General features: G+C 38.1%; 2 protein-coding genes across 2 annotated transcripts in view; both read right to left on the bottom strand.

The window, feature by feature from the left end:
• The window catches only part of iars1 (isoleucyl-tRNA synthetase 1), a 44,988-nt gene that overhangs the window by 23,074 nt on the left and 5,501 nt on the right, over positions 1-16,413 (bottom strand). The window contains exons 8-15 of the mRNA XM_026306924.1: positions 15,403-15,490; positions 13,445-13,505; positions 13,138-13,233; positions 11,618-11,740; positions 7,045-7,136; positions 6,122-6,220; positions 2,862-2,988; positions 798-871 (exon numbers count right to left, since the gene is read on the bottom strand). Coding sequence (XP_026162709.1) covers positions 798-871; positions 2,862-2,988; positions 6,122-6,220; positions 7,045-7,136; positions 11,618-11,740; positions 13,138-13,233; positions 13,445-13,505; positions 15,403-15,490 — 760 coding nt within the window. The remainder of the gene's footprint in view (positions 1-797; positions 872-2,861; positions 2,989-6,121; positions 6,221-7,044; positions 7,137-11,617; positions 11,741-13,137; positions 13,234-13,444; positions 13,506-15,402; positions 15,491-16,413) is intronic.
• Positions 8,877-11,600, bottom strand: LOC113130362 (desmin). The gene has a single exon (XM_026306925.1). It carries the CDS (start codon positions 10,910-10,912, stop codon positions 9,776-9,778), a length of 1,137 nt encoding a protein of 378 aa, XP_026162710.1. The 5' UTR covers positions 10,913-11,600; the 3' UTR covers positions 8,877-9,775.

Here is a 16,413-nt window from a genome sequence, read left to right as displayed (position 1 = left end):
AGTCTCTCTGTCTAAAGGTTTCCAGTCAACACTACATCTAAATTTCACAAATTAACTTGTTACATCTTGTTTCATGCAAAAGCTAACATGCAGAAAAGATTCATTATAGTTTTACTGACCTCTCATCACAATAAGATTGCCAAATAGGCACTGCAGACTACAGGCAGCTGAGGATCAATTTTTTCATCTAACTCTTGACAGGAAAGCAAAGAAGAGTACTTCCAAAACCGTATTGCAAAATGCATTCCAAGCCTGCTACACTTTTTAAATTTAAATAAAGTAATTCAACACAGCATATTAAAACACAAGCTTTCTATTTTCTCATACATTCTTCACCTTAAAGATTTCTAATTCAGCTGATCTTTGAACTAGTTTTAAACATGGTATAAGCCACAAAACTAAGTTATCTATTACTTACTTACTGACTTACTTCATTTTTTAATTTTTAATCAAAGATGATTTTAATTTATTTATCAAACCTTTCAAATATGCACAGAAACGTAAAAAGTATAAAACCCAAACACACAAGAAAAATAAAAGCAACCGCTTCCTCCGCCATCAATTAAAGATGGCCAGTCCCATGGAAGTGATTAAAGGGAAATTGGAGAATGAACAGTGGAAGAACAACGTGATCTGTGTTTCACAACACCTAAATGGTTCAGTCAGACAGGTCACAGCAGATTTACAATAGACTCTCTCATACACCAATACCTGATGTAGTGCGATCGCAGAACAACACAACTGAGTACATGTTCAGGTGGTTGGCTGATTATTGAAGTGTCTGATCAATGACTCACCTCTCCCGATGCAGATCAGTTACTCTGACTCCGGTCAGTTCCTCCAGTTCGGCTATGGACCCTACACACACCACCTGAGAAACACACACAGACAAATACACAATAATAGATCATAAATCAGAAAATCAACTGTTTATTCCAAAACAATAGGAGGATTATTTTAATAATTTCACTAACAAAATTGAACTTAGAAATACTCAGCATTTGGTTTGCTGGTTTCAGCCTCAACAATGTAAGAATCTTTTCTTTTTTTCTGTTACAGTAAATATTTGTTGTTTTGTACTCTTAACTGTAAACCATCTGAAAATGTAACCTTGTGTTTTAAAAAAAGAAAACACAAACATTTTTGATTTACTGATATATTACAATATCATCAACATTGCAATATTGTTATCACTGTAACATAAACTAAATTCCTCTATCTCCTGTATCTTTTGCTGAAATTATTTTGAAAATGGAGTTATGCCAAAGACTATGTTGGTTTTACATTTTGTGTGCTGTACGGATTAAACAAACAAGATATAGTGTGTTACTTAGTGATTTTAGAGGTGCTGCTAGGCGGATTAGCAAATGAGATTTGGACAGAACTACTGCTAAGCTAACAGGCTTCTGGCAGTAATCTCATATTTAATACAGACACCTGAGTGGTATCAGACTTGTCATCTAACTAAAGAAAACATTTCAGGGTATTTATATATTTAAATCCTATATTACATTATTACAAACAAACACGACTTCAAAGTAGGCCTGTTTCCACACACTTCTTAAGTAACTTTACCTTAGAAAACATGGTAAAGTATGTTATCTAGTCTCCTCTGAGAATTAACCTGTAGGCTCTGCTCTAGTTTTATCACAGCACCAGGTACCATGGCCCAGATACACTCTGACACACAACCATCAAATATTTAAAAACAGACAAGAGTAAAAGACACATACCCAGTAAGGCAGGGACACAGAGAGAGAACAAAAAGAAAAGACAGAGAGAAATCATACTGCCACAGAAAGAGAAACAAGCACACATGCACACACAGCTTTAGATTTGGGTGTGTGATTCGGCACTGAGTGGTGTGTGAGGGAGGTGTTCTGGTAACAGTCACAATGCTATTTCCAGCAAGCAGGTCGCTGACTGTCCCTCTTTCAGCCAGGGGACCAACACTTCATTTTTCAAACGCTCAAACAACCTAGTTCTGACATCTCTATTCAGTTCACTCTACTGCACAGAGTCAACTGGGTTTGGCAATGAACATCCATAACAAGATGAACATTTACAGTTTGGAAACCCTCTTCACTACCTTTTCCCCCTTCCACTAGCTCTCCTCCCCTTCTATTTATTGTTCACTGTTCCCTGTCTTGTGCCATGTCATTTTTTTTTTTTAAATTCCCCTTCTCATTCTCCATATATTCCTCCCCCTGAAATTGCTGTTTGTCTTGACTACCTTTGAAGCTGCCTTAAACATTCTGAAGAGAAACCAAACACATTCTGGCTTGTGTATATTTGCTGTTTACATTAATGAATCATTTATGGGTTGAGTTTACAAAGGCACTAACTAATGGTGCCTGAGGGGTGCTGACTGACTGCAGTATGAAGTCACGCTACACTCTGGTCTGACACCATGGTCACTTCATTCTGCCATGCCAGTCTCTACTACACAAACATTTACTCACACAAAAAGGGCCATATGTGCTAAATTATGGCAGCAAAGGTCAGTAAGAAAAATTTTCAGCCTGCCAGTATATGAGAAGGAGTTGGATTTCTGCGCCCTCACAGCAGACAAATCTTCCCTTGGAGAGATATAAGACATTTTCCCCATGCTTGTTCCTATAGTAAATAAAACTGAGTTACAAGGAGTTCAACTTTTCAATTATGCTCTCTAATTCCTAGCCTAGATTGATTTGTGAGTGCTGTCAACACTGCAATCAGCACTCCTCAGGAAAGAATAACTGTCTTGGTATTTGGTCATGACACAGACAGATTGTGCAACTTCTGCAAAACACAAAGACACATAAGAAGCATTAAGTACTCAGCTGAAGCAAAACAAATCCATGTTTGTGTGTTTTCCTGACCTCCTCAAAGTCATCGCTGACCCAGAGAGGGATAGGTGTGCCCCAATAACGGTTCCTGGAAATTGCCCAGTCACGTGCGTCTCTCAGCCAGTTCCCAAAACGCTTCTCACGGACAAACTCTGGAACCCTGCAGAGACAGAGACATTGTCAGGTTTGTTCTGATTTAATTACTTTTTAAATATACAACCAAAAGGATCATCAAGTTAGTGTGGAGTATGGTCATCTACTTTAGCTTGAAATGACACACAACCAGAACGTTGCTGTCCTTCTTATGCTTGAAACTCATTATGCAGCCATGTGTAACCATCCCTTCTTCCAGGATTTCACACTGAACAAAATATGACAATATTACAGAAAACCAGCAAGACAGTCATGTTTCTTCAGTATTTCCAACAATAATTTTAAAAGGTATTTATAAAATAAACATCAACAGCAAGAGAAAAGGGCAATAGAAAATATAGAAAAACATTTCTAAATCAAATGTAAGTGTAAAACCTTCTGAGGTTTATTTTTTGAGAAAAGTGAATACTGTGCTCAAGTATTGCAGAAGTGATTAATTTAACATGTAATATATTTTCTTAAAAGAAGAACAAGCATTCAAATTGTTTATACTATTGTTTCTCTTGTTGAGCTTCCACAGCCCTAAAAATAAACTGCACTGCCCTCTTTATGAAGCTCAGCTGCAAAGGTTAACATTCGCTTCAAGGCATCTTTCTCCTCTGTACAGTACCCCGTTCCTGCACGCCCCTTTTCCTATTCCGCCTCAACCAATTTCTAGCCTTAATCCACTATCACACAATCTCTTCCTCCTCTAAATTTTTTTCGGTCCCCTTCTCTTCCACAGAAAAGCAGGGGGTGGTATAAATCGTCATCAAGATCCATGCGCAAAGCAACGAGTTCATCAATTCCCATTTGTAGGAGGCATTTCTATTTAGGCCCCTAATATATCAATTTAATGATTTTTTTTTTTTTTTGCTGCTGCACTCTGCCACCTCCAACTACTCCTACACCCCTCACCCCCCCTCTCCGTTCATGCTAAATGTAGAATTTAAAGTGTGCTGTCTTGTGCTGGAGATGCACTGAGCCATTTAACATGTGCAGGCTTCTATTATAAGTCTGATTCGCTGGGGATGGATACAAGAGGGAGACAGAGGGACAGAGGTTGTGGTCAGGAAGAAGACAGTGTGCATGATGGAAAAAGGTAAAGAAGCTTAGAAAAACTAAAGGATGAGAAAAGTACAGCGTTTAAAGGCAAGGTATAACAAACTGTGCAACTGACCCATCTCTAAACCCCTCCCTCTCTCCCAACAATTTATCAACCTTACCTAGGTGCTGGCAGATCAGTCAAACTATGATGTATGTACATATTGAAACAGTGTACATTGATATTTTAGTAAGAGTGACGGTGGTTGAAATCTTCCTTTTACAAGCCAAAAAAAAAAACAACTCAAAAGCAAAAGTGAAATAAACATTTATGATTTATTTGCTCTAATGTAAGCTGGAAATATTAGCACAGTAGTAACCACACAAAGCATTACTTCCAAGGCCAGGGGTATTCCCTGGTTATTGATAAGGTTAAGAAATGCCAAACTCACAACAAATACATCCACTAGGCATTACCCCCTCACTGCACAGAAACTTGATGTAGATCTTCTATATAGCCATTAATGGGGTTATGTAAAAATACCTCATTATCCAGACATCGGTTTAAACCAAATCATGAGCCACTTTTAGCTGAATTACAGTAGGTAACTCATAAACAAAAAGGAAAAAAAAAATAAGTTCCTGATTTTACCTGAACTATTTTAGGATCCATCTTATCACCACTGCATTTGTTTTTTTCTTATTACCAAAAAACTAGGAGCTAAAATCACATGACAATGGCCAAGCTTTCTGCACCTAAAGCCCCTAAAATTTCATTAATTCTGTAGTTCATTTACACAGACACGAGACATCTGTCTGAAGAAATCAGTCTGAAGAGACATAGCTTTAGTCCACCCACTGTGTAATTTAAGTAAAGAGAGTGAAAATGAACAAATCACTTTGAGAACTTAACTTGCACTTGGCTTTCTGAAAGGGCTTAACATGAACTTCACACAAAGGCAGTGAACTGTGCAAGGATTTTATGTTCTAACGCTCTTACATCTATTTGAATTCTACTGTAGAGCTGAAATGATTAGTTGATTAACTGCCAGAAAAGTTATGGGGAACAATTTAAGTCACCTGAATCATTTAGGCTATTTTTAAATTAAATTTTAAAAAAAAAGAAATTCAAAACTGAGCTATAATTCAAGTGCATTGTTATTCTGGAGGCCACAGTTTGTGCTGCTGTGGAAGTGTATTGTGTTATATTGGGATTTTTTTGTACACCTCATATACTGTTTTCCAGTCCATTTACATTAGTGAGGGTAGGCTAAATAAGAGAAACCCCTCTCAAAAAAATGTGGTAATGTTCAAGTTCACTACAAAGAACGTTGTAAATAATTATACAGTACAGCTGACTCAACACCTATCTAAAACCATTGGAAAAAGAAAAAAATTAACATAACTTTGCTAAAGGTAGTTTAGTTTGTATTACAGGACTTTTGCATAGGAATCCATTAGTCGTAGCTAGGTGTGCCTAACAAACTGGCAACTGAGTGTATATACGGTCACAGTACTGTCTTTTAAATATGGAATTTAGCCATTAAAGTAGTGTGCACATTTGTATCTCTCTGTGTACAGTACATGTGTATCTGTGTGTCTTCACCTTCCTAGTGGCTATTCATTCATCTCAACTTGACAGTCCCATTACCAGAGGCAGATACTCTGGCCTTAAAAATGAGCACCGGGAGCACCAGAGGTAATACCACTTAGCGAAGCCATCATGCTGATGCTTATTTCTGTTCCATATTCCACCCTTACAATTAGCATCATGCTAATGTCTTCTCTAAAACAACAGTCCTGTGTGCATCTTTATAAAATGCCTTGACAAGGGCTTTAACTCCATATAATGAAGTCCTTGCATTTTAAATCTAATATCTTCTACTTGAATCTGACAATGTCCACTGATGGCTGTCCTGCAGAGACAGGCCCTTGACTGCGACAAACAACTTGATGTAGTAGTGCAGCTTTGTGTCTATAATTGTTTTGGGACTATGACTGTTGTCTGTCTTCACTTGAAGTATTTTACAACACTTGTTTGGCAAGGGGCTTATAGGTGCAATTTCATTGTCATTTAGCACCAAGCTTGTTATCAGGTTTTTCAGAAAAAAGCTTACCAGTAGCATTTTCCATTGTTTTCCAGTAGTTTGTCCACCATTTGCTCCACTCGGACAAACCAGCTAGGGACAGCTTTGTAGATCAGGGGCGTGTCAGACCTTTAAGTATATGAACACATGCCATATGGTTAAGGAAAAAAAAAAAATTTATTAACTGAATTTTATTATTGTTGATCTGTTTTTACCACTGAATTTCCTTTAAGCCTTTCATGCATAGTGCTCACTACAATGGAGAGCTATTTATTAAAAATAGTTTTCTTGTATGGGCATGGGTTCTGACTGTATAGTTCCATATCACCCACTAGTGTGGCCAGCTATTGTAAATTTTTTTAAAACCAAGATTGCCAAGAGAAATCCAGAAAGCCTGAGCAGCTTATTGCATTGAACAGTGGTGGAAACTGTACAAATATATAAAAACATACATAACAAATTTTAAATATAATTTCAGTTTTTACATATATGTTTTTTTCCATTTCATGAAGTTGTTTCTTCAATTAAGAACTCAAACACATGGAGTCCACCCAAGTGGACATGTGAAGACCTCCCTGTTAATTTTGTGTTGTGTGTGACATATTCCTGATAGTTATATGATAATATGGAATCTTGAGTGGTTATCACTGACATTAGCTCTGTGAATTGACTCTGTGTAAAGACCATAAAACCTCTACTGTGCTTCTCCCAAGAGAACCATGAGCACAGAATAACCTCAAACCTCTACGTTTAAGCACTGTGCTGAACATTGATCTGTACTGTAGGTTAATGGAGATTGCCAAGTCAGTATGTTATGTGTTCAAAACTAAAAGATGCTTCACTTTTTAAGGCAGGGAACACAGCATTTCATTCAAGTAGGACTAACATCTGTACCCCATACAGAAAGACTCAAGGTAACATAAGTTTAACATTGGGAATTCTGCGCATCTCACCTCCAGCAGAAGGGGTAACTGTGTTTGAAACTGCTAGTATTTACAAGACGCCCCTTCTCCTTCAGCCACTTGATGATGTGCTTGTCAGCATCCTATAAAAGAACATCAGAACATAAGACATGCTTCACAAAATGTGGCTGTTAAGAATAATGTAATACAAAGCTGAGAAACTGTGTTTTAGCTGGTTATATTTAATATTTTTCTTACTGCCAACAAAATTCCCTAAAAAGACCAAAACCAACAACTGAATGATCCTTCTGCCAGATGTTGCCTGTGTGGCAGAAACCTGACATATTTTGCACCTTTGTACCATATATTTGCAAAAAATTGTGGTGCCCACCTGTCTCACGAAAGTATCTCTTCATGAAGAGAGTATACATTTGTAGTCAATTTTAAAGACTTATTGAGTAGGAACAAATGGACTCAGTCTATGTGAACAAAGAGATGAACTAACACTACTTATCCTGCTCTTTGCTGACAATAACAAAACTAGTCGCAAGTAAAGTAAATCATCAATTCATAAAAAACAGCAGAACAAATACAGCTGAACTTGCTATATTATAAATATATAATATATACTTTATTTTAGGGCAGCATGGTGGCTGAGTGGTTAGCACTGTTGCCTCACAGCAAGAAGGTCGTGGGTTCGCATCCCGGCCTTTCTGTGTGGAGTTTGCATGTTCTCCCTGTGCTTGTGTGGGTTTACTCCGGGTACTCCGGTTTCCTCCCACAGTCCAAAAACATGCATGTCAGGTTGATTGGTGACTCTAAAATTTCCCGTAGGAGTGAGTGTGAGTGTGTGAGGTTGTGTGTCTATATGTGGCCCTGCGACAGACTGGTGACCTGTCCAGGGTGTACCCCTGCCTTCCACCCGAGAGAGAGCTGGGATAGGCTCCAGCAGATCCCCGTGACCCTGAACAAGGAAAAAGCGGGTATAGAAGATGGATGGATGGATACTTTATTTTACAAATGTACTTTCATTTACTTTTCCTATATAACACTGGTATATTTCAAGATGGTACGACATATCTTGAGGAAATATACCAGTCTCATATGGTAGAAAAGTGTCGGACTCCTTGAACATACCAGATAGTCTTACCATGCAATATTTCATCTCCCCCCAACCAAGCTCACAGTGCATTTCACAGGAAGCTCATAAATATGACTCTTCATCAAGGTGCTTGGCAGGGACTTGGTTGTGGCCTCTTTGTAGAGAGAGAGGTTTTAAGCTTTTTCAACCAGGAGTAAATTTTGTTATGCACTGACCCAAGCTCATTAAATCATGAACATAATGTGATGTGGAGACTCAGTGGTACTTTACCTGCAAACCACTCAAAGAATAAACCTATGTCACTAACTGACCAATTTAGGATTGCTTGATATGTCATATTTGTGAATCTTTGTGCTATATGATGTATAATCAATCAGCATAGTTGAATTAACCAAATAAGTAATTTTTTCTCTTGTTTGTGATCACTTGACCTACCTCAGCTGAACTATCAAACCTAGCCCACCTACTGGGGGTGAATTCACACAGCCATTTAATTTCTTAATCGTACATTCAATATCTTTACAGGATAAAGCAAAAAGCAAAATTCTAAAACTTGTGATTAACTGGGCCTGATTCAGTGCTGCTTTTCTACACATTTCAATACGGCAGCCTAAAAGGAGACTTAGGAGAATACAAAGTGACAGATATGGAAACAAGGATATTACTGAAAGAGTAAGTAAGATCAAGAAACATACAGAGATTGAGGACACGAGTAACTCACAGAAGAAAAGAAAAATCATCACTGTATTATTTGGTATGCACTCACTTCAATCTTTATTAAGCTGGTCAAGTGTAAATGGTCAATTGTTGGGTCTCATTGAACATACAGAAAGATCCTGGGATGTTCTGAAGACCAGTAATAATACTGCTATTTGATTGCCTTTGACTGAGTTGAGATGTGACATATCCAAGCAGAACAAACATCTTTCATAGTGAAGGTGGTGGGATCAAAAACCGGGTGGTGGATTCAAGAGAAACAGTGAAAGTCAAAATTGAGCAATTATAGCATAGGGACGTGACAGAGTTGTAACAGCAGGGTTGACTTGTGAGGAAAAGTAGAGTGGGGGGTGGGGAGGAAAGGCAATGGGATGAAAGGGTGGTTATTTTTGGAAAGTGATGAATTTGCAGTTGGAAAGGCTAGAAAGGATTGGGAAGCAAGCAAATAGTTCAGGGTATGGCAAGGAAATGACAGAAGTAATGAGGGCTGGGTATCAAAACTGTCTGGGCACATTTGTAATCTGATTCTTCGATCAGGCAGTTCCTGATTTAAATCAAAAATGTCTACATACTGGCAGGACCTCACTACAATTGGCATGTGCTGTGCATATATCATTAGTTTTTGCTTTCAGACTGTTTTGTTCAGGCAATGTTCTTGTTTTGTTCTTACTCTTTGTCTCATTTGTTAAAAGTTTTGTAGAAAGGAATTTTTCTCAAAGTAATGTATCACAAAAAGCATAATTTTGGTTTCTGTGCAGAATCTCAATTGGCACTGCTACTGAAAGAATATAAACAATACCAAGCTCCAGCAGTGAGGGGGTAAGATAAGGAAAATGGGTTTAGATAGGGGAGAATTTGGAGACTTTCTATTCAGAATGAGATGATCTTGCCACCCCATGATGTTCTGCTGGTCTTCTGCGTCGGTGGCTGCTTTGGATCTGCTGCTTCCATCTCTGAGAATATTTAGACCTCTTTGGCAATTCCAAGCCTCTGCTCCTCTCCTTCCAGCAGCTTCCTGTAGGTGGCGATCTCTGCATCCAACTTGAGCTTGATGTGCAGCAGTTCCTGGTAGTCTTGCAGATACTTGGTCATCTCCAGTTTGGTTTCACAGAGCTGGGCCTCCAACTGAGCAATGACACCCTCAAGGCTCCCCACTTTATCCATGTGGGACATCTCCATGTCCTCCAGCTGCTGCTCCAGGGCAGAGTTGCGAGCCCTCAGCCCGTCAATCTGGTTCTGCAGGTCTGTCACCTGGTTATGGAAGGTTGTGATCTCATCTTTCATGGTCTTCATCTGCTCTTCATGTTTGCCAGCATGCTCCTTGAGGGTGTCAAACTTGCTCTTGTACCACTTCTCAGCTTCCTGTACATTGTGAGCAGCAACAGCCTCCATCTCTGCACGCATGTTGCGCAGGTAAGCCGCCAGGTCTGGGCGATCACTATCCAGCTCAGCAGTAATTTTTGATTCCTCAATTTGCTTCATGAGGTCAGCCACCTCTTCATCATGTAGCTTCTTGAGGAACTCTATCTCAGCCACCAGTTGTTCTATGCGTTTCTCCAGTTCAGCCTTCTGCAGTGTGGCATTGTCAACATCCTGACGGAACTCCCTCAGAATCATTTCTGCTTCTTCTTTGAGCGCCAGTTCCTCATCCAACTTTAATCTCCACACTTCAACCTCTTCTTCAATGTAGCCCCTTTCAATATCAGCTGCCCCCTTCTCATTAGTCAGGGTCTCAATCAGCTCCCTCACCTCTTTGAACTTCAGCTCATATTCTTCTCCAATGCCTGTGGGGCCTCCCTTGTAGCGACTTTGCAGCTCAGCCAGCTCAGCTTGAAGAGCAGCATTTCTCTGCTCTAATGCCTGGACCTTCTGGATGTATCCTGAAAACTTCACATTGAGTTCCTGCATCTCCTCCTTCTCATTGGCATGGTGCTGGTGTATCTCTGTGCCCAACTCGATGGCAGTGCCACGATAACCTGAGCGTCCACGGCCATCATATGAAGATCCACGGCACCGGGATGGTGACGGGCTCTGAACCCTTACTCTGCTGCCAGAGCTGCTAATCTGTAAGCTCTTCTGGGTGTACGATGCCGCTCTCATGTTGTGAAAATAATGGGTTTATTTTTCGGTTTACACAAGAACAACTGCTCTCTTGGCTTCTCTATGCGTAGCCCACGTTGTGACTGACGTTCTTCCAGATCAACTCAGACCTTTTATGCGGCGATAAAGAATGTCTCAGACAGGCTTGAAACTCACGATAGCTTTTAACATATTTCAAAAGCGGATTATGACAGACTTTCAGAGAACTCTGGCTGCATGCTCTTTATTAGCTTGCGCTGTACTGTTTCGCTCCTGGGTAGGTCATGTCCACTCCCTGGCCTTTGCACCAAGATGTGAAATAGTAATCAGCTCATGCATGGCTACTATTTTTCACTCATTGTCCACTCAGCATGGTAACAAATTTGGGTGTGACAAGGAGGAAGAGGGCATTGGTAAACACCCAGTGCTTCAGCAACACGTTTTGCTACACAAATTTGTAAAACTGCTTTGACATGAACTCCCCTTTTCACCAAGGAGTTATGTAGTTTAAGCTTGATAGCATGATATGGAATGGAGAGGAATAGGAGTCAGATACTCAGAATGAAAGAAACATTAAATCCAGAATTGAATCAGTTATCAATATATTTGACGGATGAAGGATTTATCTTGTGTATCATACCATATCATACCCTATCTTACAAAGGCCAGACTGCCTGAAATGTCTGCTAACCTAATCTACATGTAAATGTATGAGGTGTCACTCACTTTGACATACTGTCCCACAAAGTCAGTGACCTCTGAAGTGAAGCAGCCTGAGGCATCCACAGGGCAGATAGGCGCCTGATCCCTCTGGATGATTTTATATTCAGTGCACACCCTGTAATCATCCTGCAAAGACAATGATATGCAGTTCAGAGATGGTTTCAATAAAAGTGTATGGTTTTCCTAATATAAACCACTACAGAAGTCTCTTATTACAAGCCCTACATAATATAACATCATTAGAAAGTATTTCTACTTTTGCTTTTTTTTAAAAATCTGGTTGATTTCATTAAAGTAATTGGCAAACAACATTACAAGTTTAAAGATATGGTATGACTCCATACTGAATTCCTTGTTGAGCTGGATACTTTTTGCAGTGTTGGAACAAGCACTAGTGGTATGTGACAGCCATGCATGAAATATCTGAGTACTGTCCAGCTGTAAATGTATTTTACATTCAAACACCCTGTCAAGATCCAAGATGAGTGGCTCACAGGGTCATTTCACATCTAGTCATAACAACATATAAATATGAAAAATGTAGTTCTACATTGCATTTCTTCTCATCACTTTAGAACAAAAGCAATTGCACCTTGTTCCAGGTTTTCAATGGTCTAATCAATGAGAATGTGAGCGCTAAATAAAATTCTAGGGACTGAGCTGCAGTGAGATAAACGGCAGAAGAGAAAGGTAGGGCAGAGAGAAAAAGTGTATGTATCCAGCTGGCTACACCATAGGGGAATACATCTGCCTTTGACAAGGACATCTAACATGTTAGCATATTAGCACTGACCCAATAACTGATACTACTGCACTGGCCTCTAGACTGCCTAATACAGCAATATTATACCATTCTATACAAACATCTAATGCTCATCAAAGACTTTTCATGACTGGTAAAGATTAAGTTGCTTTTATTGTCCCTGTCATAAGTTTGGTGCCACGTCCTCCTCTAACGTGATATATAACCTACTGTATTGATGTGCTAACTTCATTACACAGGAGTCACCCTTGCAATGGCTAAAAGGCATTCAAAGCAATGAAACAAAAAAAGAAGAAAACAAGTAAATGAGAAAAACATTTTAAGCATTCTAACAACACAAAACCTTTCAACAAGGAAATATAAAAATGCTGCAAGAAAACAGAAAATAATTGAATTAGCAGTAACATATTGGCAATGGTTTCAGGGGGATAAAATACCCTCCTGGATGAACTTTTTTCCCCACTAGGATGGCAGGGAGGCCATCTAAAGAGTCACACTAGAAAAAAGTGACCTTATTTTCCTCAGTAGTATGCTACTTCATATGGGCATCCGCAAGGCTGGAAAAACAAGCTTACCAGATGCAAAATTGTAAAAAAGTAAAAGCATTGGGTACATTTTCAGCTTCACTTCATTCTAAATCAAAAAATTATTAACGTATCAATCAACAACAGTAGCAACAAACACTACATCACATTTTGTAACAAAGTAGTTTTTATTGTAAGCACAGATGTTAAGGAAAGTGCTCAAAGACAACACTTACTGCTCCAAAGTAAGGTGCCTGATGGACCACTCCAGTGCCCTCTTCCTCCTTGACGTAGTTATCTGTCACCACCTGGAACGCTCCTTTCTCTGCACACTAGAGTGAAATGAGGACAAGGAGAATTAGGCAAATGTGGGAAACTGGTGAAGCAGCAAAAGAATTAGAGCTAGAGATGGTAAGAGAAAGATTAAGAAACAGATTTAGAGAAAGTAAACAGATGTTAATTTGTGGACAGACAGGTAATTATGGTGAGACATAGGTCTGTCTCTATATGTTGCATAAAACTGCAAACATTGAATCTACAAACCTTGGCAAAGTACTGGAAGAGAGGCTTGTATTTTTTCCCTTTCAGCATCTTACCAGGAAATCTAAAAACACATAGAGCACATTTAAACTTCTTGTTTCAACAGCCCTAATGTGTCCTGCCTCTCATGCACTGACAAACCTGTAGAAAATAACCATTTTACAACATAAAGGGATGACTTCTAAAAGAAACACCAACCAAAATGTCTATTAATATGATGCTACAGGCATGTACTTTTCTACTTGGGATGAATGTGTCAATTTTTAAAATTCTTTTTTATCTTGATCCTGAGTGAGGTCTCAAACCAAACTTCATGGCGATCCATCCAACAACTGTTGAGACATTTTACTCAAAACAAAACATGAATAAATTATTAAATATTACATTAGTCAATGAAGAATAAAGCTCATTTTAATACAGATGCATCAACAATATTTATTATAAAAGTATAAAATCTATCCATTAAATGTAGATTTGATTTTAAGCAGGATTGGTGTATTAATATGACAGAAAGTTAAAGAGCATTTGTAATTTTGCTCTTATTTTGGAATGAACCGTAACCACTTTTATGTCTTCTTGGGTTTAATATAAATATGTGAATGCAGAAAACAGAAACCACTTCTTCCCTCACTTTCACTTGATAAGGAAATAGGAATCCTTTAAATCTCCATTTAACGTTTAAGTAAGGGTACAACATTTTTCAACAATTCAACCAATATAAAAGAATATGTAGGTATAAATCATGCCTAGAAATATGCTTAATCTGTATTCTTTATTCACTCAGGCATTTTCTTTATCTTAGCTCAACTCACCTTTCCCTACTCTTTCCCTACACTTTCCTTTCACTCCTGAATCATCCAGTGAACTGGGTAATAGAGAATTTGATTTGCTTTCCGCTGCATAGAACAACACTCGGCTGGTAACACACACTGCTGGTAATTCTCCTGTCAGTATCTTTATCCCCATTTCTTAACTCAGGAAGACAAGCTATAACTCTGGAGAAAAACTTTCACAGTAATTGTGAAATACACGTTAGGTGCTAACTGAAACACTGAGCACCTAGGTGTGAAGATTATAGTTGACATAGTCAAGTTTAATAGCTTCAGTGTTCCAAGTACAGAATATTAGGATTTTAGCCTATTTTGCTAGGTGCTACAAAAAAAAAAACAAATGTAGTATTTTTAAATGACCTCTATAATCTTATGACCCCTGTAAGAAATTTAGACTATTTTTTTAAAGTATTACACTGTTTTAAGGTAGCAGGACAGCATGCACAAGATTTTACATGACTAATCAATAGATGATACCATTCATTTCATGTTGATATTTCAAACCTTTTACAGTAATAGCAGTCTGTTAAAAGTCCTGCATAGGTTTAGTATTATTATTGGATGGTAAAAGGTTAAACTCACTTCTTAACATCCAATAACATAACATTAGTCTTCACTTCATTCAATCATCCATCCCAATTTTTCCTGAAAAGTTCACAACCCTCATGTTTATAAACTTCATATATTGCAACCTTTCAGTGTAGAGAGATTAAAAACGGATGTAAGCACCTAACAAAAAAAAAAAAAAAGCTACAACTACACTAAAGCTGTTTAAAGGATGGGTCATAATTGGCTCGGTGCCAATTTGGAGCATTTGTTCACTCTAGTTTTAAAATATTTAGTGTAATAGTTGACAATCACTACTTAGACACTGAAGTTTTCAAAGCAACATGAGACAACAAAATTTTAATTCAGTAACTCATCACTAAAAATAAAGCTATATTAGACATAAAAAAAATTAACTAACTGAATTGTTTCACAATGTTGTGCAGTACTTTTGTGTGCCTGGTCTACTTCTGGTCTAACCGCAACTCAGCACAGTACCTGTAGGCTTAAGCATCTAAATATAAGGTGTTTGCCATTTTCATTCCTACTGCATTTCTAGGCAGCTACGGGGTTTTGTATACTCACTTGTCCAGGACAGTGTACTCGCTCTCTGATTTAAACAGAGCTCCAAGCCTGGCTTCCATCATAATGTAGGTCTTGTCTGTGGTGTTATCTGAGATGAGAACAAAATAAAATATGGAAACATTCTTTAAATATGAACTTATCTCATTTCAGCCCACAAACCAAAAAAAAAAAGACTGCTGACAGGCTACAAAGATAATTCATGAAAAGCCCACCCAGCTTTCATGCTTTTTATTCTTTTTACAATACAATGTGGTTCAGATCTTTAAATCTCTGAAACTGGTAAATTGTTAAAATTAACAGTTAACAGTGCCTGTCAAAACTTTCATTTGAAGATCAGTCTTTTGTTTTTATTTATTTAGCAGTGTGCTATTTTTACTTTCATTTCTACTTTATTTTACTTTTATTCTTAATTATTTTAGTGTGTACTCAAACACAGACCAAGGAACTACTGCATAATGCCATGGCTTTACTGCCTTGATATTTGTGTATTCAGTTTAGTCAAGTCTTCATTACATGACTGCAGCATGACTGAAAACTATTTTCACTTTTTGAGATACAGGTTTCACATCTCACAGTACTTGTAATGAAGATTCTGACTCATGTTATGTGAAATGATTTTTGTGCTTGGGTCATGTTTAAAGTCTGCTATCCAAACAGCCCCTTCCAAATGATTTATGTTTATTGTTACTTGGTTAAATCCACATACCTTAAAGTCATGCTACATGCCAGTCTGCTAAATCTAAATGTCAAGTCCTGCTGCATAACACCACCACTAGGCGTAAAAGTCAAGGTCACTCGAATACAGACATTTGAATGAAACTGAGCTAAAGAAATGTAAGGATGTTGAAAAGTTGCCATCTCATGGAGGTAACTGTGAACAGGAAACTGAAGCATCCAAAAAAAAAGAAAAAAAAAAAAAAACATATGGCCATGTTGGAATTTTAGGAACAGGAACAACAGTTGTGAAGGGGGCAAAAACTAAATAGTCTTAGACGGTGAAATACAAAAAGA

Source organism: Mastacembelus armatus, chromosome 5 (assembly GCF_900324485.2).
Source record: "Mastacembelus armatus chromosome 5, fMasArm1.2, whole genome shotgun sequence".
NCBI classification, from domain to species: domain Eukaryota; kingdom Metazoa; phylum Chordata; class Actinopteri; order Synbranchiformes; family Mastacembelidae; genus Mastacembelus; species Mastacembelus armatus.
Note: the sequence above shows the minus strand (reverse complement) of the source record. Positions and strands in the feature narration are given on the sequence as shown.